We start from the raw sequence: 25,810 nt of genomic DNA, 5'->3' as shown, positions 1-25,810 counted from the left end.
CATGTAATCTGCATTCTGTACTTTTTAAAACTATCCTTCCCAACACTGCTGTCAGCACACACACAGACGAGGCCAGTTTCTTGGAGAAGGATTAGGTCTCCATTTTTTTTTTAGTTAAAAACGACAATAGTTTTTGGTAATTTGATACATTATGGACATATTTCTACCTTGATGCAAACTTTGTTTTTTTACACTATTGCCGATGCTGGCTTCATTAGCTTAGATTAATTGAAAAATTTTGCAGGCAAGCTGGCAGTGTATGCACAAAAAGGGTGGATGGGAAAGGTGGGCCGATGTGACTAATGGAAGACACAAATGTACAGTGTGTTGTTTTAAACCAGCATGCTCAATTAAGCTATGTTAAAAACACTGTGACACAAAAAAAGGTGTATATATATATTTATACATAAAAAGAAAGTGGCAAAGACATGCTGGTTAGACCTTATCTTATGCTAAATGGAGAGTTGCAGAGATGCTGTCCTACCCTACCCTCTGTATCTATCCGCCTGCCTGTGTAGTTCTATAGATCTGAGGGGCATGAGTGTGAAGGTAAATAATCATCATGGTTAGACTTTTATTTTGGAAAGCCTTTCAATGTATGATTTGAAAATGTTTTAACACTCGTAGAAAGGTGAAGCTTCACCACACTGGCCACACAAAGCAACACAAAGTCTCCAATGATTGGTGTGATATACAGGTAATGACAGGGTGAGAGAGAGGTTTATAAAGTTTTAAACACTGAGAGTGACTCTGCCTGAAAGAGGTTATATCGGTATTCAGTTGTGGACATAATGTATATAAAAAAGAAATCCTGCATACACTACTGTTATTACAATATGCCTATTTTTAATCTAGTTTGAGTTGATGTTATACTATTTATTGAAATATTTTGACCCTGAATGAGGAAGCGGTTCTGCCCTGTCCTACCTCCAGCTCTGTTCCAGGAACTACAGGCCAGCTGTCTCTGTGTCAACACGAATGTCTGTCTGATGCATGGTTCTATATTTTTTGCTGTATGTTTATTTACTTAATAAAGATGGTGAAATATATTGTTGTCTTCCGCATAATTATTTGACATCATATATTATTTTACTTTATACACTAAGAAAAGCATTGTGGTAATTGATGATCCTTTGCCTAATTTATCTCACCATTCATTTCTCGGGGCTGTTGTGCTGTCCTGTCACTTTTGCCTTTTAGGGCAAGTTACTGTCGATTTGTACTGATTTCAAAAGCATCTTTAACTATAGTGATGGAAACCACCTCTCCTCTTCTAAGTGGTACAATCAGTATTTTTTTTTTTTAACAAATGACACTGAATACATGTGTTCCATCTCTTACCGGCATAAATATCACCCAGGTAGACATGCCTCTGTTAGTAACTTATGCCTGCGGGGAAAAAGTTAATGGTAGGGTAGGAGGTTTCATTCTGATGCACTTTTTGTTAAATTAGTGTAACTTCTCTTTACAATCCGATAGCAACCGATTAGTTCGGCAGTTTCGCTTTAAAACGAAGAATATTAATCATCTGTGGAAGCTATGAAATGCTAAAAACATCAGCCAATCCTACGAGGTGCCCCTGCGCAGAGTATTGGCTGGTTGGCTGCTATCTTCCTGCTCTGCGTGCACCAGAGAGGTACGTGCATGATGGCCGAAGTCACAGACTGGTTGGGAGGCGTGGCTTCGGGGTGAGCTCCGAGAGAAAGGGGCGTGTGTTTACTTTCAAAATCTGGCTGACTCTCACTGAGTTTTCAAAATCTCCTACCCTACCTTTAAGGATGATGTTTTTTTTACTGTCTAATTCGTATATATGCAAATCATTAGAGTTTAAAGACACTTCCACAACAATAAATGATGTACACCCACCGAGGGGCTGCAAAAAAAGTAGAATTATTCATAATGGTGTAAGACTTGACCTCAATGCCAAACAACAAAGTTTATTTTAAAGACATATCTTGAATACTGAATAGATCACAAGCATCTGTACTTCAGGGCCCTGTTGTTAACTGGCAGAATCTGGTGATGCCATGACAGATGATGGCATGTTTTGTTGTTTTTTTTTTTTGGTTCTTTCATTGTTTCTCTGTGATGCTTTAAGCTGTCAGTGTGAATGGAAATGTCATATCAGAAGCAGGGAAAACAGAAAAAGCAGATAGAAAAGTGATGTGTGTGCAATGAGTGAAAAACACTTTTTATTAGAAAATGCACAGAGAGTCAGAGAGGATTTTTTTTCTTTCTGTTTTGGCAAACACTTGAAGAATGCGATGATGACAAGGTCCCTCACTGTTATTGAAATAGAATGATGAAGGAAGCTAGGCCGCTTTCCCACTGCCTACCACTTTCGATAAAACTCAGAACAAGAGCTGACTCTTTGAACTGTAAAGAAACTGCCACTGATGGCACTGTGTTGTGTAACTTCATCTGACTTTATTCTGCTTGACAAAATAACAGAATCAAAGCTGAATAGCAAGCTAAGCACAATGGTGGCTGAAGACGTGGGTGTGCTTTTAATATATTTTAAAGGCTTTTGCAAAATACACAGAGTTATTGACCGTTTTCAAAGGAATCAGTACGTTTGCTTACTCCTATCATCTTATGCCAAGAGATTAGATGAGATAAAGTCTTAGGGATGAATTCATGCATGGCTTTTCCATTTAGTATTCCATCTCTTCTCTGGGCTACCAATACAGTCTGTATTTTACTGTCAGTGCCAGACCTTGATTTCACCAGCCCAGTCACAGGTGGCTACAGTCGCAGGTAGGACGGGATGCTGAGCCACGCACAGGCACGGCTGGCTGTGTGCCTGAAGGGTGTGCAGCATGCGACCATTGTGGTAGTCGTAGAAGTGAGCAGAGCCGGTGGAGCTCCCCGAGGCCAGGATACTTCCATCCAGAGAAAAGTCACATTGTATTGCGTATCCCTCGACCTCAAATAGAAATATAATGGTTGTTTTAGGGTTAACCATCAACAAATCCGTTTGGAAATATGGACTTAAAAATTACTTCCTGCATGTGTTTAAAAAAAATGGAAACATGACACTACTATTTGCATTCACTGTTGTTTTTTTTTCCACTGAATTTTGTTAGAGCAAGCGGTTCATTTTTAGACATGTAGACTCAACTGGCGGTGAATAAATATCACAAATTTAAAATTAGATTTGTTAAAGTTAAGATGAAGAGAGTAAAAGCATGAACTTGTTCTGAGGGTTAAAGCTTCTTATGCATTTCAATCAATCAATCAACCTATATTCATAAAGCGCCTTACTACAACCGGCGATTGCCCAAAGCGCTTTGCATAACCCTAACTCTAAAATAAAATTAGAAGCAAAGTGCAGAATTTAAAACAATAATAACAAAATAATAAAACAAAAAGATAAAAAGATAAAAAATAAAAGTGTCACAGTGATGTATCAAAAGCCGTTCTGAACAGGTGGGTCTTAAGTTTGGCTTTAAACAGTGCATTTAAGAGCTTTTTAAGAGACAGTTAAAAAATGAAATTGAAAAATGAGCCTGTTCTTCACAATATTACATATGGGTATTAATGGTTAGTTGGGATTAAAGAGTAGCTGTGTTAATAATTGCAATTGTGTGATAAGTTAGTTATTCAGTGTTTGAAATGTCAGTGTATTAAAGACGACACAAAATAAAATGTCTTGGCTTGGATTGTTAGATATACAGTTGGTATTGAGTGGTATCTATTGTGTCATCTGTTGCCACACACTGCTCTGGTTGCCCCTTTACTGAAGTTACTGTATTATGCTATGTCTATACATGAACTGTTTAACATGCAGGTTATGGTAAATCTGCATATGTAGGTTTATTATACTTTGCACAGTTTTATTGCTGAAGTTTGTGTGTGTAAATCCAACTACAGCGTTTTTGTGTATTGATCAGGCCTGAGTAAGCCCCCCTTCCACACACACACCGCCAACCCCTGAGGCGACAGTCGTTACTGACCTTGTGTCCTTCGAATCGGCGCCTCTTGTTCATTCTATAAGGCTGCTGGGAGGAGAACACGGCCATGTAGTCCCCATTGGTCTGGGCAACAAATGACTCCTCCAGTGGATGGAGAGCGAGGCTCGGACACGTGTAACGCTCCTGGTGGAGGGGAAATTAATTCAATATCTGACCTTTCTTGCCGTTAGTGGCAATGAAGTTAGCTGCATGTTAATTCATCTGGTATGTTTATGAGGTGGACAAAGTAACAGAAATGCAGTCTATCCACTGTGTGTATCATGTGGTAATGTGTCTACTATTTTGTCCACTCTCTTCAGTGCAGGACTCATATTTCAGCTGCTCAAACACTGTCCAGAAACGAGAATTTATTCAATCCAAAAAAAGCACAAAGGTTATTAAAAACACATTTTTTAAAATAGTTGGCACCCAGTAGAGCACAGGCTTCCTCAAGCACTATGTAACTGTCAAAATGTGCCAGTTTCACATGCCTCATTACCACATTGCGAGGTTCACACTTTCACAGAAATGTACCTTGAATGTGTGATTTGTTCTGTGTCAGAAAGTATTTTAAGCCATTTAGCTGATGGGTTAAACATCGCTTCAACTACATGTATCTAGGGGTCACACAATGACTTCTTACATGGTAGATCTGGTTGGAGACCTTGGCCGTGGTCTGGTAGTCCCAGGCGATAAGGGTGCGGTCGGCAGAGTCTCGGCTCACACAGTCAGAGCTGGTTATGAAGTCCACACCACCTTTCAGAAACAGGATGTCCAAGGTCTGCTGGATGCCCGCTTTGTACTCTTTTACCACCTGGAGCCAAACACACACAAACATACAGGCACAAATTAGCATTAAGCCTTAAAAATACCCAGTAAACAACAAGAATAAGTCCTCCAGATACACATTATAATGCAGAGTCACTGTGTAAAAAAAAAACTCACATAGTAATAGCAAGTATAATTTACTTTGCAGCCATCCATGAAGCTTATAAAACACTGAGGATGAATTAACAAGGACAGAAATATATGGACCTGGAGGTAGGTTGACAATGACAACTGCTCTGTGTCCTTGCTGATAGACCTATTGTCACATGGAGACATGGTGTTCAACTCCTTACAATAATATATAGTTGTAATTGCAATCTTTCATCTTCATGACATACTGTGAATGTTTTATACATAATGACCGAAATCACTGGTGTACCTAGTTTGAGGGATTAAACCTATAGCATAAAGGCTACACATTGGGGCAACAGTGGCTCAGTGGGATAGCAGGGTTGTCCTTAAACAATTTCCCTCTGGGATTACTAAAGTATCTAAAATAAAAATAAAATAAATAAAAAAAACATTAACAAAAGTTATGTTATATGTATTATAATATGCCGTTTGTCAGTATGTAAACACAAAAGATGAAAAATCTGTCAGCACGTTGTGACATATTTCAGGTAAAACAACATATCTGATAACTCGTTAGCTAGTGATTCAGACATCCAGGAAAGCAGTTCAGTCTAAACTGAGTGTTAAATTAGTGTAACTTCTCTTTACAATCTGATAGCAACCGATTAGTTCGGCAGTTTGGCATTAAAACAAAGAATATTAATCATCTGTGGAAGCTTTTAAAATGATAAAAAAAAAAATCAGCCAATCCTCCAGGACGACCCTGCGCAGAGTATTGGCTGGTTGTCACTTTTTCCTGCTCTGCGTGCACCAGAGAGGTACATGCATGATGGCCAAAGTCACAGACCGCAGCTCGTCTTCAGGTGATGCACGTCCATGTGATTGGGAGGCGTGGCTTCGGGGTGAGCTCCGAGAGAAAGGGGCGTGTGTTTACTTTCAAAATTTGCTGACTGAGCTGGTCTTGGTCCTTTTAATCAATTGGGGTTATATCATCCCTGACAGGTGTGGTATTAACAACCTATTTTCTGAGGAAACTGGTACACTGTATTAACACCCATTGACACCTACAGGAAGCTACATCTCCACAGTATTAAATCTAAAAACCCTGCAGGGAAGCAATTTGGTGCGCTGAGGAGAAAAATTACATGTGAGCATTCAGATTCTGAAGAAGCGAACAGGATTATCATATAAAACAGTCCATTAAGCTTAATAGCAATATTAGGTTGCAGCTTCACAGGAACAACTTAAGCAGCTTGGATGAAATTAAAATTTGCTTTGAACAATTAGAGGTATACCCTGCAGTGCAGCAGCATTATCTGGTGAAATATAGCATGGGTCATTGTGCAAGGAGAAATGTACACTACCGTGTTTGTATTTGTGTGCGATTAAAGAGTGTGTAGGAGTCGTGGGCAAGAAGCGAGCATTTAAAGCCTACCTGCCCCAGATTTATAGGGCCAAACTGCAGTCAATGAACCAGAGTCAATAAAAATGATAGATGTTCTGTAAGGAGGTTAATAAGTTTGACCTTGCAGCTGCGAGAGTCCCAGGCTTTCACCATTGAACTGTAACCTCCGCACAAGAACACCTCTGGGTGGCTGGGATGTACGGCCACACACATCACCCTGAACTGGTTGTCCAATTTCACCGCCCGCTTCCCTGCAAACAACAAGACATCCTTTGAAACTGGAAGTGCTCACATCTTTGACATCTCTCCGTCACTGTGCAGACAATACATATCCTGGAATCATAAAGTACATTGTTGCTGCAACATTTAGTTGACTAACTAATGAAATACATTTCAATTTCAATGCAGTGAACACTGTGTGTAGTTAAACTGTGCTGTCACTCTTTCAGGTAAAGTTCATGACTCAAAGGGAAGTTCACAAAAAAATCTAGGGATGAATTGCTGCCAGTCACAACTCTGCACACCTTCTCAAATTTATGAAAGATGTTCAAGTGAAAGGATGAAACAGTTACTGTGATTATTTCATGTCAGATGTCGGCAATAATGATATACGAGCGGTCTCCATTCATTTTTGAATACATCTTTCTGTCCATAAAAATTCACTTGATGGAAACCATGCTGCATTTTTTTTTCTTTTGAGGCCCCCCCAGCAGACTAACTAACGATGGTGGGTGATGGCACTGACCTGAGGTCTGTAAGACTACACAACTTTTTTGGTTTCTCTTCATTTCCAGACTGCAGATTTATACACAACTCAAGACAAAAACTGACAAAGATATAGCGATGTAGTGAAGAGAAAAGAGAGTACAAAGTAATGTTTTGGCTAGAGGCTGCTTTATCTAAACCCATTTAAAGATATCATACTTAGACATAAAAGAAAAACACTGAGGGGTTCAAGTATAATTAAGCCTGACAGGGTGCGACCAAAAATTAGTTTCCTGGGAAAACTATGAAGGCAGACTATAAGCCAGCAACTCACAAAGTGGAACGCCTCAGGGTCCAATGGCTGCTCATTAATTTATCAAGCAAACAAAGACGCCATCCAAAACAGTACTAGGCAGTTAACTCGCAACAAAAAATGCACTTCATTACACACTTGTTCTAAAGTCTCTTTAGAAGAGGGTAGTGAGCCACAGCTATTAAACTGCACCAAAAATGGACCTTCTTTCAATTAAAGGGGGACTAGCCCGCTCCCAGATTTGACTGCATTGATTTGATCCAAAGTTTTAACAGGCAATTTCGTCAGGCTCACACTTCTCTCTTAATTGGCTTACCCGCAGCGATACGGGGAAGATCTGTCATCCAGATCTTCCCCGTAGAAAACCCCAGAAAACTCATGTTTGGCAAGACAATGAGAAATCAACATTCTCCTCATAATAAATAGGCCCTTGTCATCTTTTAATTAAGAGAGATTAATTAGCCTGCTTGAGAGGGGAGATAAGGCAGGACTGCAGTGATCTGCTCCTCCCCTCATGATAGTTTACTCTGCAGTCCTGAAAGAACTGTGATCATGCTGTGGAGATGACACGCTCTGGATGACTACACAGCGTAGGACATTAGGGATGGATAGCAGGGGAGCGGAGAGCAGCAGGGATGAAATGGCTATTCCGCCTCATTACAGGATCCACCAAAGCAGGGCGCCGTCACTATATATAAGCAAAAGTTAGAAATGCATTACTTAGCTTTGACAAGCCATGTCAACATAATGTTTGGAATATAAACTTGATAAGCAATAATTTGGTCTTTCAAAATACAGTTTAACTAAAGCATGTCATACAAATGAGAAGGTGAGACGTGGCTATTTTGTTATGTACCTCCCTCAACACTGGACAGTAAACCAACCAAGTCAGTGACATTATTAAATTCCCGATCATGATTCTAATGTATGATAATAAAAGCAAGCCAATGATTGGTATCAGCAAAAAATGGCTTTAATATGGCATACAGGCATATCTGCAGTGTGGAGGTATCAGTGCATAGGTAAGGCCATGGAAAAGAGGAGCTAAATAACACTAAACATTTTATAACCCTTTAAAATGTGTTTGAGAGGCTTGACCTTCACCGTGTGGATATATCTTTAATTGGCTAAAATGAGTTGGCCCGTACCAGCAAAATCCAATATCATGCATTTTTAGGAGCAAGTGCACAAACGTCTGCAGCCCTGACTGATGGAAGCAGACAAACAAGCCGAATGCAAACAAACCATCTACATAACAATCCACAGCAACTGAGGAGGAAGACGGCGGCAAAAAGAAAGAATGCTTACGTTGACTGCAAGACCATACCAACATGAGGCTGTTGATCCATATATTCCAAACTGAATTAAATATTATAGATGTTCACTGGGGCATTAAAGCAGAGGGAGGCATGACGTTAAAAACTAAAAAAAAAATCCTTCATGTCAAATTGTGAAATGCTTTGTGAAGAACAGACACTCCTGCTGTTGTCAGGTAGCACGCATGCATTAATGTAAAGCTGTTCATTTCTTTTGTGCTCAAGCAAGGGTCCGATTTATTTTCCTGTCATAGAAAAGGAAAAACCCTGTGCCGACCTTGCAGGTTACCAGTGTAAAATGAGCTTTCAAAGTAGGTCAAAATGCAGATATTCTTGCCAGTGGCATTTGGAGTGAATGCTCCTGTGTGTGCTGCCTTCATTGTCATCAACCATGGAATGAATGCTTAAGGCACTCTTGATTATGCAGCCACATTGTAAGGCAGTTTCTCTTCCACAATCGTGCAGTGTGTTAAAGACAAACAATGAAAAAAAAAATGAAAAACCTAATACGAAACTTCACTGGAAGCCTATTAACAGATGTATAATTAAATCATTTTCTCTACATACTACAGTATTTAATAAATTCATGACCCCAGTTAGCAATTACACCCAACATTTTGCAAGAAAAAAAAATTCAGCTGATACATCACCATGGTAACCAATAAATAAAAAGGGATGTTTGCACTTCCAGGCAGTGTAGCCTTTGCCTTTGCACAATAGCATGTCAATGGTCAGGCAGAAAATATGCAAAAAGTTTTGCCAATGCCAAAAGACTTTCAAATTTTGGGCCAGGATGTCTACTGCCTACAAAAGTATGTGCTTTTATAGTTGTGGAAAAAAATAGCTCTGCTCCTTCTGATGGACCGGGTTACATGAACTGAATAGTTGCCTGAGGAATGCAGTGTCAAAGTTGTCTTTTTAAAACCAACATTTTGAGGCTGAGGCTCAAATTCCATGCAACTCATTATTTGTACATGTATTTATATTTAGAAAAAAGACCTCTTTGCACATACTATACATGAAACGTGAAAAGATTCAGTCTTAACCAATACGAGGTGGCAAGGCAATAAACAAGTTCACCTAAATGTTGACAGTACTCTTGTTCATTATTGGTTTTAGGGACAGCAAGGATGATGATTTGATTTGATTTTAATTTCCTTTTTATCTCCTCCGGACAGAAGTTCTGCAAATGCATGTGTGAACAAACACAGCAGCCTGTGGCAGAATGTTGATATTTTCCCAGACCGATCAGCTTTTCCAAGGACATCCATGAAAGCACTGGACAACAGCTGCCGCTTCAAACCATCTTTCAGATGAAATTACTTTATTCCGCTCCCTGGCATCTCTGCCTTTTTTATTGCTTACTCTAACATTCCTTCTCCTCTCAGCTTTTCTCTTTTGCTCTGTTCCTCTTAACCTGCTCTACTTCCCAACATCCTTCTCTCTCTCTCTCCACTATTGCTATTCAGCTGTGACAGCCTGCCCACAGTGGCCCACTGGGAGTGGATATAAGATTTTACAAATTAAATTGGACACAGGAACAACTGCTAAGATGGGCTGGCACACCATTCAGGCTGCTTTATAATTCCATTTCTCTGTAAACATAACAGAGCAGAATTGGGGTAGATATGCTGTGGTGACATATAAGGGGTCGGACAAGACTCCACACACAGAGAGCTCAGTTGAAGAGAAAGCATCCAGCTGCCTCCCTTGTTATAGTTAAGAGGCCCTGCATTACTGTCAAGAGCATAAAGATGACATTCATCCTGATTACAGTCTGAGATGCCAGACACTCAGTATCCCATCACACAATCTAGTGTTTACACATGGAGGGAGCGACAATATATATTTTTTTTTCCCATATAACAATGTCGTAACTATGCTGACGTCCTGGCATCACCGTGTTTTAAGCATCACGTGTCAGAAACATAAATCATCTTTCACTAAATCCTTCCTAAATGATGAGAGGGCTGAGGCTCTGTTTAAATAATTGGGGAATTATGCATGTAAGGTATTCCCTGTGTTATTTTTACTACTTGAATGTGATCGGTTTTAAAGTGTCAGTGCTTTAGCCGTGGCTGCATGACAGCTGGACTCCCAACTCCCGTATTAATATGCTAGTAAATTGAATCATCTGCTGTAGGAATGTTTTCTTATTGCCCCCCCCCCCCCCCCCCCCCCCCCCCTGCCTGCACACATGGTCCATTCAATTCTGAAAATATATAATAAAAACAGGAAGAGTTATAGCAATAGTAAAATCTTCAGAAAAAGGGATTCACGCATGAGAGCCCTGTGGATGTCTGACATGGGTTCAAAGCTGTTAGTCTGAGCCACTTTACGCTGGCAGCTACCAAACTATACGAGCAAATAAGCATTTGTTTGTTTACGGTTGTGAATAGTGACGTTCCAGTATAAGGTCATGGTGGTGCTCCTGTGGTGATGTATCCATTATTGATCCCCTTCCTGGAGCTGCCGGTGTGTTTAATGGGCTGGCCAAGCTATTATCCGTAGGCTTTATTGGCAGTATTGACAGACATGCTGAGAGGGGAAGTGCAAACGGCAGCAAGTCATCACAGCCATGTGTTGACCCTAGAAATATACATAGATACCACAGGGGCTTGTATGTTGGTTCGTTCTGTTGAGTTCCTCTGTTCCTGCAAGTATAAACACTCGCTCACTATTAAATGTTGACAGAATGGAATTTGATTTCTGGCAACTCCTTGTACTGTGTAGAATTTAATAAATTGGTTACAAGAAGTTGTAGAAGTTCTCTATACGTTATCATCTTTTCTACTAGAACACGATGCATTTCACAGCAAACCAAATCATTGATCTCTCGTAAATGTCACCTTGAAAAAAAAGCTTTGTATCATCGCACAATGAGACAGCAATTTTGGCTCAGGCTTACCACATATTGTTTGTTTTGTGAGCCTGATTTTGTTTTTTTTTTATTTACATCAGTCTATATGTGACATACAAGAGACAGGAGTGCCATTTTTAGGATGGTCACCACTGAAGTGAGACAATCCTCATCTTCACTACTGTACCAAAACAGATTCTTTAGGTTCTGTAGCACACAGGAAAGTAGGCAATAAAAAAAATATATGTGGATTAAGATCTGAATCCAATTTTGCTATACCACCTATTGATTCATTAAGATTGTGAGTCCTTCATCGTCTGCACTTCTTTGAAATGGGCAGTTACTACGTATGTAGTTGCTTCCAGGACTGCAGATTTCAAAGGCTGCCCCCGAAATAAGTCATGACTACCGACTGAGGCTGAAAGAGAAACAGCTTTGCAATTCATACAATGGGTTTATAACAAGGTTTTAGGCCCAAAGCAATTTAAATTCACTGCACACATAAATTACCACACCGACTTTAAATTTTAGTTTGAGAAATACTAAAATTGCCAGGAAATGTTCACTGGCAGAAAAAAAAGATGTTTAATGAAAAAACAATATACACACAGGCATTCTGGTTTAATGTACCTAACAGCAGGTGAGAGGAAGCAGGCTGTGGACACTGAAGTTGGGTTCAGTTGGGGGCATATTCACAAGGGCACACTTCAAAAACCCAGTGGTTTGTTGTGACAGTTCTCCTTCAGAGCTACAGGGAGAATTGCTGCTACTCACCCGTCTCCACGTCGGTGATCACAGCCGTGTTGTCAAAGGATCCGGTAAGAAGGCGTCGCCCGCAGGGGGTCCAGCAGGCATCTCGCACGGCTCCCGAATGGCAGGTGTAAACCCTGAGGCATCGCCCGCTCTCTGCACCATCCCACACCTGCCAGACATGGGCACATCACATCAAACCACAAGTCACACACACACCTAGGCTGCATCAACAAAGTCAATTTTACTAAGGGCAAGACGGCTTTTTATAGCTGAATCCATTACACAGTTTGTGAAAGCAGAACAACTTGAAGTGGCTCATTACATCAGTAACTGTATGCTCCGTTTGCTTTGACTCAATGACATACAAAGTAAAATGGTGTAGGCATTCTGGGTGACACTGACCCATATATCCTTTACATGACCTGATGCCACAACATCCGGTAAAAAATTAGAAGCAGAAAAGACATCAGACGGCCCAGACCTGCTGTGCACTGCTTCACACCAACAACAAGAAAGGACCTGCATACTTAAAGAAGTTTCCTGCTCTCCCCACTGAAAAGAATTTTAAAAAGGTAAAATACTTGGATGCAATGTGTCCACATGGATATACCTCCCAACTTCTCAAACCTTCTCAAAGATACCCTCACCTAAATTCTGTTGCAATAAAACAAGATCAAATTATTCATGCAAAGTGCTGCTGAGAGAAGCCAAAGCCAAAAACAACCTTCCTAATTAATTAATCCAACTAATTACCTTTGAGTGTGCCTAGAAATCAATTCGCAGTGGGGTGTAATGGCGTTAATGGTTCTGTGTTGTTAGAGGTTTCTGTGATAGCAGACAGAGCAGAGAAAAAAAAAGCACCCAGTCACTGTCTGTTTGTTATGACAGCCATGACTGCACAACCTTGCTGGTCTGAAATATGATATCTTGGTACAAAAGGACGCCTGAATAAAGACATTGATGAATGAAGGAGGTGTTAATCAGCTGCAATATCTTTGTTTTTGTCTCCAGTCACAGTGTCACTTGACAAACATGCAGATGAGTATTGTGTATAGTGTGTATAGCGGCTTGTTTTTCAGACTTCCTGTTGATAAGCGAAAGATTTTCTGACGTGCAGGAGAAGACAAAGGCTTCTCCTGAAGCCAAGCTTGAAATCCTGTAAGTGGCCTGGTATGGTGCCCACAAAGGTGCAGTATTACACTGATAATGAAGCATTTTATGCTTCCCCAGCACGGCCGTGCCCGCATAGGAACTTTGAAGATCTGTGGGGCACTGCAGATCTCTCTCTGGCTCTTTCTCTCTGTGTTTCATTATTAAATATGACTCCTCTACACAGCATACGGAACTCACTGAGAAGTGGTGTGCCACAGGAGAGATGGACAGGGAAGAGTGACATGTCAGTACTGCAGGCGGTAGTTTAACAAACAGAATGGCAGAGATGCCTCCAGGGTAGGAAAAAGCAGCACTTTTAATTGCAATCATCTAAACATTGGAGTGACACATATTTTAGTAGTATTTCTTGCAATGTGCAAAAGGATAGGCCACTTCTCCGTTTAATGTTTGTCTCAGGGAAACAGTGCCATCTCAAGGTAACATCTGTGAAAAAGCAGCATCTATCACTGCAAAGTAGGCTTGTGCAAAATCGTATCGTGTGCAATTAATTGTCAGAAAAACTGTCACCGATTAATATTTGCCACTTATCGATTATGGCGATTAGTCGCGTGTCGTCATGATGACGCATTTTTGTGTGAGACGTACTCTCACCATCACCCTCAAGCGCACACGTGAGCCCACAATAACAATAATGGCGGAAGCAGCACGTTCCTAACAGAGGTTCAATGTCTGTCACCATAAGCCGGAGTACGAAGAAAGCCGAAGAAAGCGCGACGAGGCCACAACGCCGGCTACAGCTGTAGTGTATACTGCTGCGCATGCATACGCAACATGCATTAGGTGTGAAGCGTGGAGCGTTGGTTGTTGCCATAGCAACTGGATGTTTGCTCAGATCAAAGGAATGAACTCCGACTGCCTCCCGATCTTTATTTAAGGACTCCACAGCAAGATAGGATCATTACAACAGCGAAGTCTCCTTCAGCAGATATCGGAAAGAATTCCACTCAGCCGAGAATCCGCGATATGTTTAGTCATTGTGCTCCTTACGACCAAACTAAGCACTGGAAGAACGTAAGGCAGGTTGATTTGCACACACATACATTTAAATGTGGAATTGTCCGGTTTGTTTGTAATGTTTTTTCTGCTGCTGCTCTACAGTATGAGTGAAAACATGCACTAGTGTGGGACATATTCCAGTCACAGGTTCATTTGCACAGAGAGATTTTTTTTTTAACTTTAATAATCACTGATGTGACTTTTCTGAACTTATTTGTCCTGTTTAATTTTAATGTTGATATGCACTGCTTTGTGACTTAAGATAAGAACATTTGAAGGACAAAGTTACTTTAAATGTTTGCATCATTATTATTTTGAAACAGTTTGTTCATCTGTTATCAATACATATTTCAAACATGGCTGGTTTGTGCCTAATCACTACTTACCAGCTTAACCTGTTAGAATGCAGTAGTTAACTTGACTGATGATTTGTCAGTATCATTTTAGATCAATTTCGTGATTTAAAGTAAAAAACATGTAAGTGCAATTGTCATCAATTAATCGTTATCGGCTAAATGCCACAATTAATCGTGATTAATTTTTTTGCCAATATCGCCCAACCCCTTCTGCAAAGGACTAAACAGGCTTCCACACAATAAGTCTGACAAAGTGCCATATTGCTTGAGTGCATATCTTAATGATATGCACCAATAACAAACCCATTCGCTGCACACAGAGTTGAGCTAATCCAAAGCAAAGCATCACTTTTGCTTCAGTTTAGAATAAGAGCTTGTTTATTTGCAGCCCCCCTTTAATTTCACCGGCCACTTAACAGACATGCAGAGCAAATGACTCATTGGAGTAATCTGCTTCCTAAATGACTCTTGGTAATTAAAACTAAATTGGTATTTGTGTTATCAACTTAAAACTGCAGCTTTACACCTGCTGTAGCCATGGCAACGACAGCTGCAAACAGGCTGGAATAATAATAATAGTCTGACAGACAGGATGGAGGAAGAGAAGTCAGAAGCCCTAAAGTAGATGAAGTAGATGAAGTAACACAAGCACAAAGAGGAGAGTGTTAGGACTCCATTGATTATGTCCCATCTCTGTCTTCTGCTCAGCAGAACAGAAATCAATAGCTGGTGTCAAAGAGCAGAAAATCAATAGATGTAATGCATGTCAATAAATTGAGCAACGCAAATAAGCAGAATGGCATCTATGTCAGAATGCTACAGGGAGTGTTTTACACTTCTCCATTTACCAGGGTCAGTTTTCTTACACTTTCTCTGTTAAGTTTTCTGTTGAACTTTAAAAATGCAACATATTTTAGTATCAAATTCACAATGTCATTTGTCACCGTGGACTTCTTCTACACAGCAAGCTTTTGTAGATTGAACAACTAGTCAACAAGTAAAATATTTATATATGTGTATAACAGATAATAAGTATTTTCTTAATTGATCCATTTATCATTAAACTTTTAAAGTCTATAAAAGTTAATGGACTAGTACAACTATTCAACAGCAAAGATTTTGAATTGTGCTTGACAAAGTAAATGGCTAGAATTAGCAGACGTTTTGCTAAATAGTTATTAATCAATAATGAAAAAAAATCTGCTGAACTGGATGAATCTATTGTTTTCTTGAAACAGTTAATGTTGCTATGGTTACAATTGTAACCTACAAGCCAAGTTGTAAAAGCATTTAAGGCACTATGTCAATACATAGCTATAAATGAATAACTAATACTATTTTTAATGAAATCTTGGGTCATTTCTTTCAATCAAATGTCTTTAACATTTCTAAAACATACAAACTTGTTATCCAAATTGGATGTGATTTCCTTTCCTTCAAAAACAATCAGCAAACAATATGATAACTGAGCTCTAAATGTCTTAAACTAATAAATAGGAGCTACCACTGAGGATGTATATGAAATTTCTATCTCAGAACAAAATTATAGACAGACTCAACAAACTATGAGAATTCCATCTGTGAACTGGTTTCACAGAGAACACCTGGCTACTGAGAGGAAGAGATAATTCATGCATACAAACAACCAAGTCTTCTCCTCCCCTCTCCTGCTAGCCTCCACCATCTGCCTTTTCCAGGTGCCAGAAGAGGTGGCCACCATACCACTGCACTTGTATGATTATGCAAATGATCTAATTCATATTTAAATCATTAATTATTCAGCATTCTCATAGGATATTGGTGGACTGTGTGATTTCATACTGGGATAGAAATGTTTAGTCAGTGGCGGGCTGCATTCCTTGACCTTTACAATACAGAAATGAGCGATTGTTTTCCAGGTGTGAAATAAAGAAAAGAAGCGGGGATCATATGAAGGAGAGACAGAGAGAGAAAGTCCCACGGGTCCTGACTTACATTCAACTGACAGTGACAGATAGGATTCTAAGGAAAGTGGTTTGGGTTACATTTATAAATTGAGGCAGCAGGGCAAATATTATATCTCTGCCTGTAACACTGTGCCAATTACACTGGGTGTCAGGTAAGTGATTTTCAATTTAGACTCCTCCAATGCACTTGGCACAGGCCTGAAAATGCTCTGATAAATGGATTTGTTTTTTCTTTATGAAATACTCCTCAAGACCTTAAAATATATGGGGCAGTCAACTATGGCTGGGTATCCTGAGAGTATCTTGTGGAAAATTATGTGGAATAATAATAATTTTGTTGGATAAGCCAGTTAAACAAAATGATCTGTAATGCGCATAAAAAAGTAAAAAAAATAATTAATAATAAAATAAAATAACAATAAATAATAATAATAATAATAATAATAATAATAATAATAATAATAATAATAATAATAATAAATAAATAAAAGTAAAAGTATTTTTTGACATATTGTCACTGTCATTACCTTGAAAGTCTTGTCCATAGAGGCAGACAGCAGCAGATGACTCAGATGAGGCAAAGGACACCACTGCACCATGTTGACTGGACCTTGGTGGCCTCCCAGGCTCAGTGTAAGCCTCCTGGGTATCCCTGCTGCACTGGGTTTTTGAGCAAGATATGGCTTTACTCTTGCCGACACATCTGAGAGAATTTGGCATTCTCTGGTCAGATTCTCCCCAAGTCGCTCCTCAGGGTACTTTGGGTCCACTGTCTCTACCGAGGTAGCAAGCCTCTGTCTCTTAGGGATGTACGGTCTGACACCAGAGACAGTTGGCTGTCGTTTTGCTGGGTTTGGACCAGAGCTTTGCAGCAGGCAAGAATGAGCCGGCAGGGGAGGGATTTTCTTCTGAGTTACAGGTAAATCAGCTGCATTGTCTCTAAAATCTTTCTCTCTTGAGTTACCTCCACTGCAATGTTGTGTCTCCCAGTAAGTGCTGCTCTGTGGCTGAGGTTGATGTTGTAATGAAGATCTGCTTTCTGGGATACTTCCATGATATTGCTGCACAGGAAAACTTGTGGGGCCTGGTGTTACCTCGGAGTCGTTACATACCACAAATTCTTTATTGTGTTCTTGTGACACAGGTTGGACTGATGTTGATGATCCATCATCTTTTTTGTCCAGTGATTCATCCTCTGACTCCTCTGAATCCTCATAGGACACTAATGAAGACATCTTCACATGACACTAGAAAAAAAAACATGACATCTCATTAAAGGCCCGACTGTGACATCTACTGGCTACTTTGATATCTACAGTTAAACGTAGCACAGGTTTTTACATCCTTACAGTAGAGATGTTTCCAGCTTTAGCAGACTTTGCTCTAAATTAGTTACCACCTGGCAGTGTAATATATAAATAATCGTGTTTTATTAGAATTTCGTGGCAAATATGTAACAACCACCGCCCCATATTAACAGTGCACAATGGTAAAAGTGTGGAGAAATCGTGTAAGTAAAAAAACACAAAGAGGAAGAACAAGAAGGAACTTTCCTGTATTCAGTGTTAGCCGTGTTAAAGCTAACAGTTCAGTTAACGTGGGTGAGTAGTGCAGTCCTTGCATGAAAACAGTTAGCAACAGCTAGCTTAGTCAACTTCAGACAGAACCAAGTCACTGTACCAGGTGCTTTTACAGTAATTAGGGACGCCATTAGGTGTTTTAATGCTAACAGCCTGTTACTGTCACAAGGAGTATCTGAAGGCTCGTGTACAACGGTAGTCGTACGCTCACTGATATAGCACAGTTAGCTAAGACTGGCCGTTTGCTTTTCTGTATTTAAACCTGGTCCAGACTGTGCGCAGAAAAAAAAAGCTGCACAGCTAATATGTCGTTAATGGTTGTACCTGCAGTTTGTTAACGTGTCCATTTAATGGTCTTCTGTGCGTTAATGCAGCCACGCATCACCCCCAACATCCCGCAAAAACATTTGAGCACATGCATCATTTCAGAATAAAAGTCATGTGTCGTCTTGCCCGCTCACGTCAAAATATCTTTATGTGTTAAAGCTTTTATTTTGAAAAGAGCAGGAAGGAACGGAAAGAACTGTCCTTCACTTTCGATATTTTAATCACATGAATGTATTTACATTGAGTTGTTGCATTTATTTACTGTAGTCTACATTACACTATACTAAAAAAATATATAAAACTTCTTATATATTACATTCATATAATCAAGTCTCTAATCTAGACATTTTTCGTCGTTTAATACATCGCGGAACCTTTGGGTAGAACCTGTATTCCTGGGGAAACTTTTACCCAAACACTAGTTCACACAGCAGTCTGATGCAAGTTGAATGAGTGAGCTGTCAGGTATTTGTGAAGAAGCTTGGACGGTATGCTGGCTTTATTTACTCTAATTATGTTAGTTATTATAATACCTAATATGATCTTACTAATAGGACCATTTATGTATTAGGGCAGCGTGTGGGAAATCTAGGTAGAATAATCAGACGATTAGCTAGCTTTACCAAGTTAGCTGTCACATATGCAGGGCTCTCAAGTCTCACGCATTGAGAGTGAGACTCACGCATTTCAACAAGTTCAACACATGGCATTTCTCACGCGGAGAAATGATTAGCTTTACCGCACAAAAACTCTTATAGACCATCCTATAAACGAGTCAGACAGGGTACTGTGCGCTCATACAGCTGTCTGCAATTAGCGACCTATCAGCCAATCAAAAATATAATTTCTTGTTGCTGTGTGAGGTCTGAGCTTCAAGTACGCGTTCTGTGGACACTTGAAAACTTGAAATCCCTGTCGGACTCGTTTATAGGATAGTCTATAAGAATCACTGTCCTGGTAATCCGAACAACTTCTCTTTTTGTCCAAACCGAAGCCTTCAGACAAAATCGTATCGTGTGCAATTAATCGACAGAAAAACTGTCACCGATTAATATTTGCCACTTATCGATTACGGCGATTAGTCGCGTGTCGTCATGATGACGCATTTTTGTGTGAGATCATGGTCACCATCACCCTCAAGTGCACACAATAACAATAGGTTCAATGTCTGTCACCATAAGCCGGAGTACGAAGAAAGCCGAAGAAAGCACGAGGAGGCCACAACGCTGGCTACAGCTGTAGTGTATAGTGCCGCGCACGCATACGCGACATGCATTAGGTGTGAAGCGTGGAGCGTTGGTTGTTGCCATAGCAACTGGATGTTTGCTCGGATCAAAGGAATCAAAGTCTCAAAGTCTCCTCCAGCAGATATCGGAAAGAATTCCACTCAGCTGAGAACCGGCGATACGTTTAGTCATTGTGCTCCTTACGACCAAACTAAGCACTGGAAGAACGTAAAGCAGGTTGATTTGCACACACATACATTTAAATGTGGAATTGTCCCTTATTGTCCTTAACCTGTTAGAATGAAGTAGTTAACTTGACTGATGATTTGTCAGTATCATTTTAGAACAATTTGGTGATTTAGAGTCAAAAACATGTAAGTGCAATTGTCATCAATTAATCGTCCAATTAATCGTTATCGGCTAAATGCCACAATTAATCGTGATTAATTTTTTTGCCAATATCGCCCAACCCTATCTACAACTGGTATAATTTTTATATCTGGGATGTCAAAGATGTGGAGATGGCGGCGAGTTAGAAAATATGGCAGCTCTGCTTCTCTGTTTTTGGTTTTACATTACATTTACATTACACTCTGAAAAGTAATAGCTGAAAGGAGCAGAAGAAGCTGAACATTTTGATATATAAACGGTTTCTGTAGCTGAAAGTATGCAGGCGCTGAAAACTTTTAAAAGTTGAAGACTGAAGAACTCTCTCATAGACTTTAATGTTAAATTAATTTTATAAAACGCTTAATATTTTAAAAACTATAAATAGCTGAACTCTGAAAAGTAATAGCTGAAAAGACCTGAAAAAGCTGAACATTTGATCTTTGAATGGTTTCTGTAGCTGAAAGTATGCCAACGCTGAAACCTTTTAAAAGTTGAAAAATCTCTCATAGACTTTAATGGTAAATTAATTTTATAAAACGCTTAATATTTTAAAAACTATAAATAGCTGAAAAAAAACTAAAAGTTGACCCATCATGACCTCAATAAGCTGAACATTTTGACATTTGAACGGTTTAAATAGCACAAAGTATGTCCAAGATACGCTGAGCCAAAAAGTGTACGGAAGAAAATATAATAAAAAAAAAATAAAGAAGTAGAAGAACTAAAGTTTGATTGCTCTGCAGAAATCAAACTAAATAATAATATTGTTACTCTTTATTATTTAGCCAGTGTGAGAAAGATGACAGACTGTCAAGGAGATGGGGAAGGAGCCAAGAGTCCAATGGACCTGTACGAGCAACTGAACGCACAAGGAGACAAAGTCAGATCCCTGAAAACGGCTAAAGCAGATAAAGTAAGTGATGTCACTGCCTGAGCTGAGATTTTCAGTAAAGAGATATGAATTGAAATTTCTTAAACTCAGTAAACTAAATTAATATGTCTACTGTCAGGTATTTGGGTTTATCAACGTTTTCCTTTAACAGTGTGATTTGGTTCTCCAGGGTGAAGTCGATGCTGCTGTCAAGCTGCTGCTACAGTTGAAAGTGGACTACAAAGAGTTGACGGGTCAGGATTATAAAGCTGGATGTCCACCCTCAGAAGACGTGGTTGTCCCAGACAACGGGCCAGTAGAAGATGGAGAAGACACAGTTGACCCATGGACCGTTGCCACCACAAACGCCAAAGGAGTGGATTACGACAAACTCATAGGTGAGATTCAAATGTTGTCTTCATTATAAAGATGAGAGGAAACTGAATGTAAAAATGGAAGTAAAATAAACATTGTGATGTCTCCCCTCAGTGAGGTTTGGCAGCAGTAAAATTGACAAGGAAGTGGTGGACAGAATAGAAAAAGTGTTGGGACAGAAACCTCATCGCTTTCTACGAAGAGGAATCTTCTTCTCACACAGGTTTATATTGTTTCTTATTTACAGACTTCTACTGAAGGCATCTAATGCAGCACATAATTCTTCTTCTTCTCCCACTCTGAATATTATGTTAAGTGAAACATAATGGTGGCAGGGTGAAAAGTTCAAACAGGAATGACCCATTAATAAAACCTCCTTCCAATCACAGAGATATGCATCAGGTACTGGAGGCATACGAGAAGCAGAAGTCTTTCTACCTGTACACCGGCAGAGGTCCCTCCTCAGAGGCAATGCATGTTGGTCACCTCATCCCTTTTATCTTTACCAAGTGAGTGCTCTCTCTCTCGTCTAAGTAAGTCTTGCAGTGTTTAGAGTGTGCTGATAATCCCAGTCTCTTTTTGTACAGCTTACATTACTTTGACTTTCTGACCGTTTGTATAACTGAGAATTGTTTTTTGTTGTTGTTCTAGATGGCTTCAGGATGTGTTTGACATTCCTCTAGTGATCCAGATGACTGATGATGAGAAGTACCTATGGAAGGATCTAACACTAGAAGAATGCCACCGCTTTGCTGTGGAAAATGCCAGGGACATCATCGCCTGTGGCTTTGACGTCAACAAGACTTTTATCTTTTCTGACCTTGACTACATGGGGTAAAATATGATAAAAAAATTAGTTAAAAGTTATATTCTTACTAAGTAAACCATACTGCCGAGACTTCTTAGGATGCATAAGAAGCATCTTTATTGTGTCCAAATGACAGACCAATTAAAAAACGGTTAAGCAGCATGTGTCTTGTAAGCTTTCAGCAGAATTGTCATTCTATTAACTAAAGTTTATACAGCCTTAACTAGAGTAAATTTTCCTTTTTTTAAAAAAAAATGTGAATTTTTTTTTTTATTTCCTGGCAGTTCATCTCCTGAATTCTACCGAAATGTGGTAAAGATCCAGAAACATGTGACATTCAACCAGGTTAAAGGCATCTTTGGCTTTTCAGACAGCGACTGCATTGGTAAGGCAATTGAACTGTAGTACCATTCTTTCCATATTCGACTAGGATTCTTATCGTTTTTCCCCTGTATTTACTGCACATGTCCCAGTTTAGATTTTGGTCGTGTGAATAACGTCTTTCTGTATGGTGTTTATTGTGATTTATCCATCCAGGAAAGATCAGCTTCCCAGCCATTCAGGCAGCCCCATCCTTCAGTAACTCTTTCCCACAGATCTTTGGAGGCAGAAAAGACATACAGTGTCTCATCCCCTGTGCCATAGACCAGGTTAGGACAATAATACAGCAAAGTGACACTACAGCAGACTGGTCTTCATATACCGTATGTAAAATGCAATGTTGTCTTGTCTTACTCACACAGGACCCTTACTTCAGAATGACCCGTGACGTCGCTCCAAGGATTGGCTACCCAAAACCTGCTCTGCTGCACTCCACCTTCTTCCCCGCCCTGCAAGGGGCACAGACCAAGATGAGCGCAAGTGACCCGAACAGCTCCATCTTCCTCACCGATACACCAAAACAGATCAAAAATAAGGTTAGTTCTATTTTAATACAAGCCTGCTCAAATGTAATACATATTATTTTGGTATCTGACCTGTAATCGCTTCATGCAGGTCAACAAACACGCTTTTTCTGGAGGAAAAGACACAGTGGAGGAACACAGGAAGTACGGTGGTAACCCGGACGTGGACGTCTCCTTCATGTACCTGACCTTCTTCCTGGAGGATGATGAACAGCTGGAAAAGATCAGACAAGTGAGGGAGATCAATTTTCATACTTTTTCTTACACTCAGTACATGCTGTGTGTGTATCATTCTTTTAAGTTCTGCACACCCCTCCCACCTTCCATATCTCATTTAATTTCTAATCTTTAATCTCTTCTCTGCGCAGGACTACACTAGTGGAGCTCTCCTAACAGGGGAACTGAAGAAGATTTTGATTGAGACTCTGCAGCCAATCATCGCCGAGCATCAAGAGAGACGCAAACAAGTTACAGACGAGATGGTGAAGCAGTTCATGACACCCAGACCTTTAAATTTTAAAATCTAGCTGGCTTGAACATTAAAGAACAAAGTGCATCATGTGAATAATTGTCTTACGGTTTGCAACAGAGCTGGAGGATGTTCATGTTAAATGTAAATTACTGGAGCGATGATGATGTGCTTCTCTGTATCATTGCCAACACCTTCATGCTCATTGTCAAGCTTCTAGTTGGTTTCACGCCACACCAAATGTACACATGATTAAAGCGTACAAACAAATATTCTTAGGAAGCTTCCTTAAAGACCAACAATCACACAGCTACTCATGCACTCTGCAAAGCTTATTTAACATGGGGAAAAAAATAACAATTGTGTGCTGGTGAAAAGGATAGATGGTGTTAAAGAAAGCATAGTTTGATATTATAGGATATCCTTTAAAGAAAATCATCTCTTCAGTGTCTTGATTCAGGGAACTTAAGCAGATTTGTATCAATAAATGGGACTTTAATCAAGGTAACACTCAGCATGGTTTAAATAAAGAAAAAGTTGAATGTCCCCCTGGGATTAATAAAGTATTTCTGATTCTGATTTAGCGTCTATGATTTCAGGGATCGGGTATTGTTCACGTTGACACACTGCTAGGACTGTGAATATGAGTCCTTGTTAATATTAGCAATGCTAGCATATGCTCCAAAAAAAGAAGGTTTATTTCAGGATAATGAAGAATATGACATTTCATTACATAATATGTTACTTTAAGGACAAACCGTCCTATTTTGAATACTTCTGTTACTGTTTATTCATGAGGGACACTATGTACTTACATGGATTTTGGTATTGTTTCAAATTGTACACAGTGCTTTGATATGGCAGCATGACTTATTTGACTTTATTTTTGAGCTTTTGCAAAAAGAATTTAAACCGACTTAGGGCTACTAAACAAATTCCAAATGGCAAGCATAATTTCACACTGTACTTCCTGACATAATAGGAACACAATCCAGGTACACACAGTGTGGGACTGTGCACAGAACATGTCAGTCTTTGAACTAATGTAAACAAAAGGCTTGGGAAAAAAAAGATACAAAAAATGCAAAAAAACACGTCTGTGAGGAATTCTTATCTACTGCCTGACTGAGTGTTCTCAACAAAGGGAGTGCTGGGAGATTCATCTATAGCTATTTACAACTGTCCACCTACAGGTAAGTGGAGGACATTCCTGCAGGGACAAATACCACAGAGGAGACACGGGCTATAACAGACATTGTTCTGCCTTTGAAATTTCAGAACCGGTGATGTGGGGCAGTCATGAATAATCATGTTTATTACTCATTGCTCAACATCACACCGCTTTTGAAAGACACATACTGTGATGTTCTGCCTCTGTCCTCCATGTGCAATTGGTGGCACCATAAAACCTTTTTATTTGTTTGTTTTTTTTCCAGAGAATTAGTGACATACAACATGCCACAGTGGGCCCAGATAAGGCATGTACACTGTCATATATATATATATATATATTGCTTCTCTTGTTGATGAAGATTCTCAGTCATCCAGGTCATCATACGTAAAGAAGATTGAAGCAAGGCGTCTGGACTTGTAGAGTTTTCTTGAAGACGTTTCTCTGCTCATCCAAGCAGCTTCATCAGTTCTAACTGTTTGTCCAGACGCCTTGCTTCAATCTTCTCTACGTATGATGACCTGGATGACTGAGAAATCTTCAATCTTCTCTACATATTGCTTCTCTATTTGTTGAAAACAACGCAACCACAGAACCCAAATTTTAAACTTCATTAAATAAAATCAGCTTTTCCAGCTGTTGCTTTGCCAGATGTTGGCTGTTTAGTGATATGCTGCACTTCCTTGTGTGTCACGTGGTAGCACTGATTAGCCTTTCTCTCATACATGTGCAGTTTTTTCAGGTTTTCTCGTGAGTCATAACTATAAATAAATCATTTAATATTAATTAGGTCATTTTTTTTTGTATTGAACTGAATTGCACAAGAGTTTACAAAAGTGTTGTGTCTATAGGTTTAAGTATCCTAAGTAGCGGAATTGATAACACTGTTGATTTTGACATCGGAGGGATCAGCAGCGACAGCTTCTACCCCCGCAGCAGCCAATGGGCGTGAGGGGCGGACGGTGTCCGCTAGGGGAGTTGTCTGCCTCCAAGTAATCCGATTGGACTTCCT

The 25,810-nt window shown here is 39.7% G+C and overlaps 2 protein-coding genes across 3 annotated transcripts; one reads left to right on the top strand and one right to left on the bottom strand.

Annotated features, from left to right (window-relative positions):
• Positions 1–1,968: 1,968 nt before the first annotated feature.
• On the bottom strand, positions 1,969–18,684 carry wdr25 (WD repeat domain 25). The gene is made up of 7 exons (XM_028395659.1): positions 18,581–18,684; positions 17,204–17,923; positions 12,227–12,374; positions 6,379–6,509; positions 4,597–4,767; positions 3,957–4,097; positions 1,969–2,926 (listed from the first exon to the last, which is right to left on the bottom strand). Exons 2-7 carry the CDS (start codon positions 17,909–17,911, stop codon positions 2,705–2,707), a joined length of 1,521 nt encoding a protein of 506 aa, XP_028251460.1. The 5' UTR covers positions 17,912–17,923; positions 18,581–18,684; the 3' UTR covers positions 1,969–2,704.
• Positions 18,685–18,921: 237 nt separating this feature from the next.
• wars1 (tryptophanyl-tRNA synthetase 1) lies at positions 18,922–23,897 on the top strand. 2 transcript variants are annotated; one of them, XM_028396216.1, is made up of 11 exons: positions 18,922–19,071; positions 20,985–21,112; positions 21,261–21,468; positions 21,560–21,668; positions 21,835–21,954; positions 22,097–22,279; positions 22,538–22,638; positions 22,791–22,903; positions 22,997–23,170; positions 23,250–23,390; positions 23,527–23,897. In XM_028396216.1, the coding sequence occupies exons 2-11, from the start codon at positions 20,999–21,001 to the stop codon at positions 23,683–23,685; spliced, it is 1,422 nt and encodes a 473-aa protein (XP_028252017.1). In that variant the 5' UTR covers positions 18,922–19,071; positions 20,985–20,998; the 3' UTR covers positions 23,686–23,897. The 2 variants fall into 2 exon arrangements, with proteins under 2 accessions (XP_028252017.1, XP_028252018.1); XM_028396217.1 differs by having other exon boundaries at positions 19,000–19,071; positions 20,989–21,112.
• Positions 23,898–25,810: the final 1,913 nt, after the last annotated feature.

This window comes from Parambassis ranga, chromosome 22 (genome assembly GCF_900634625.1).
Source record: "Parambassis ranga chromosome 22, fParRan2.1, whole genome shotgun sequence".
NCBI lineage: Eukaryota > Metazoa > Chordata > Actinopteri > Ambassidae > Parambassis > Parambassis ranga.
This window is presented reverse-complemented; position numbering and strand designations above follow the sequence as displayed.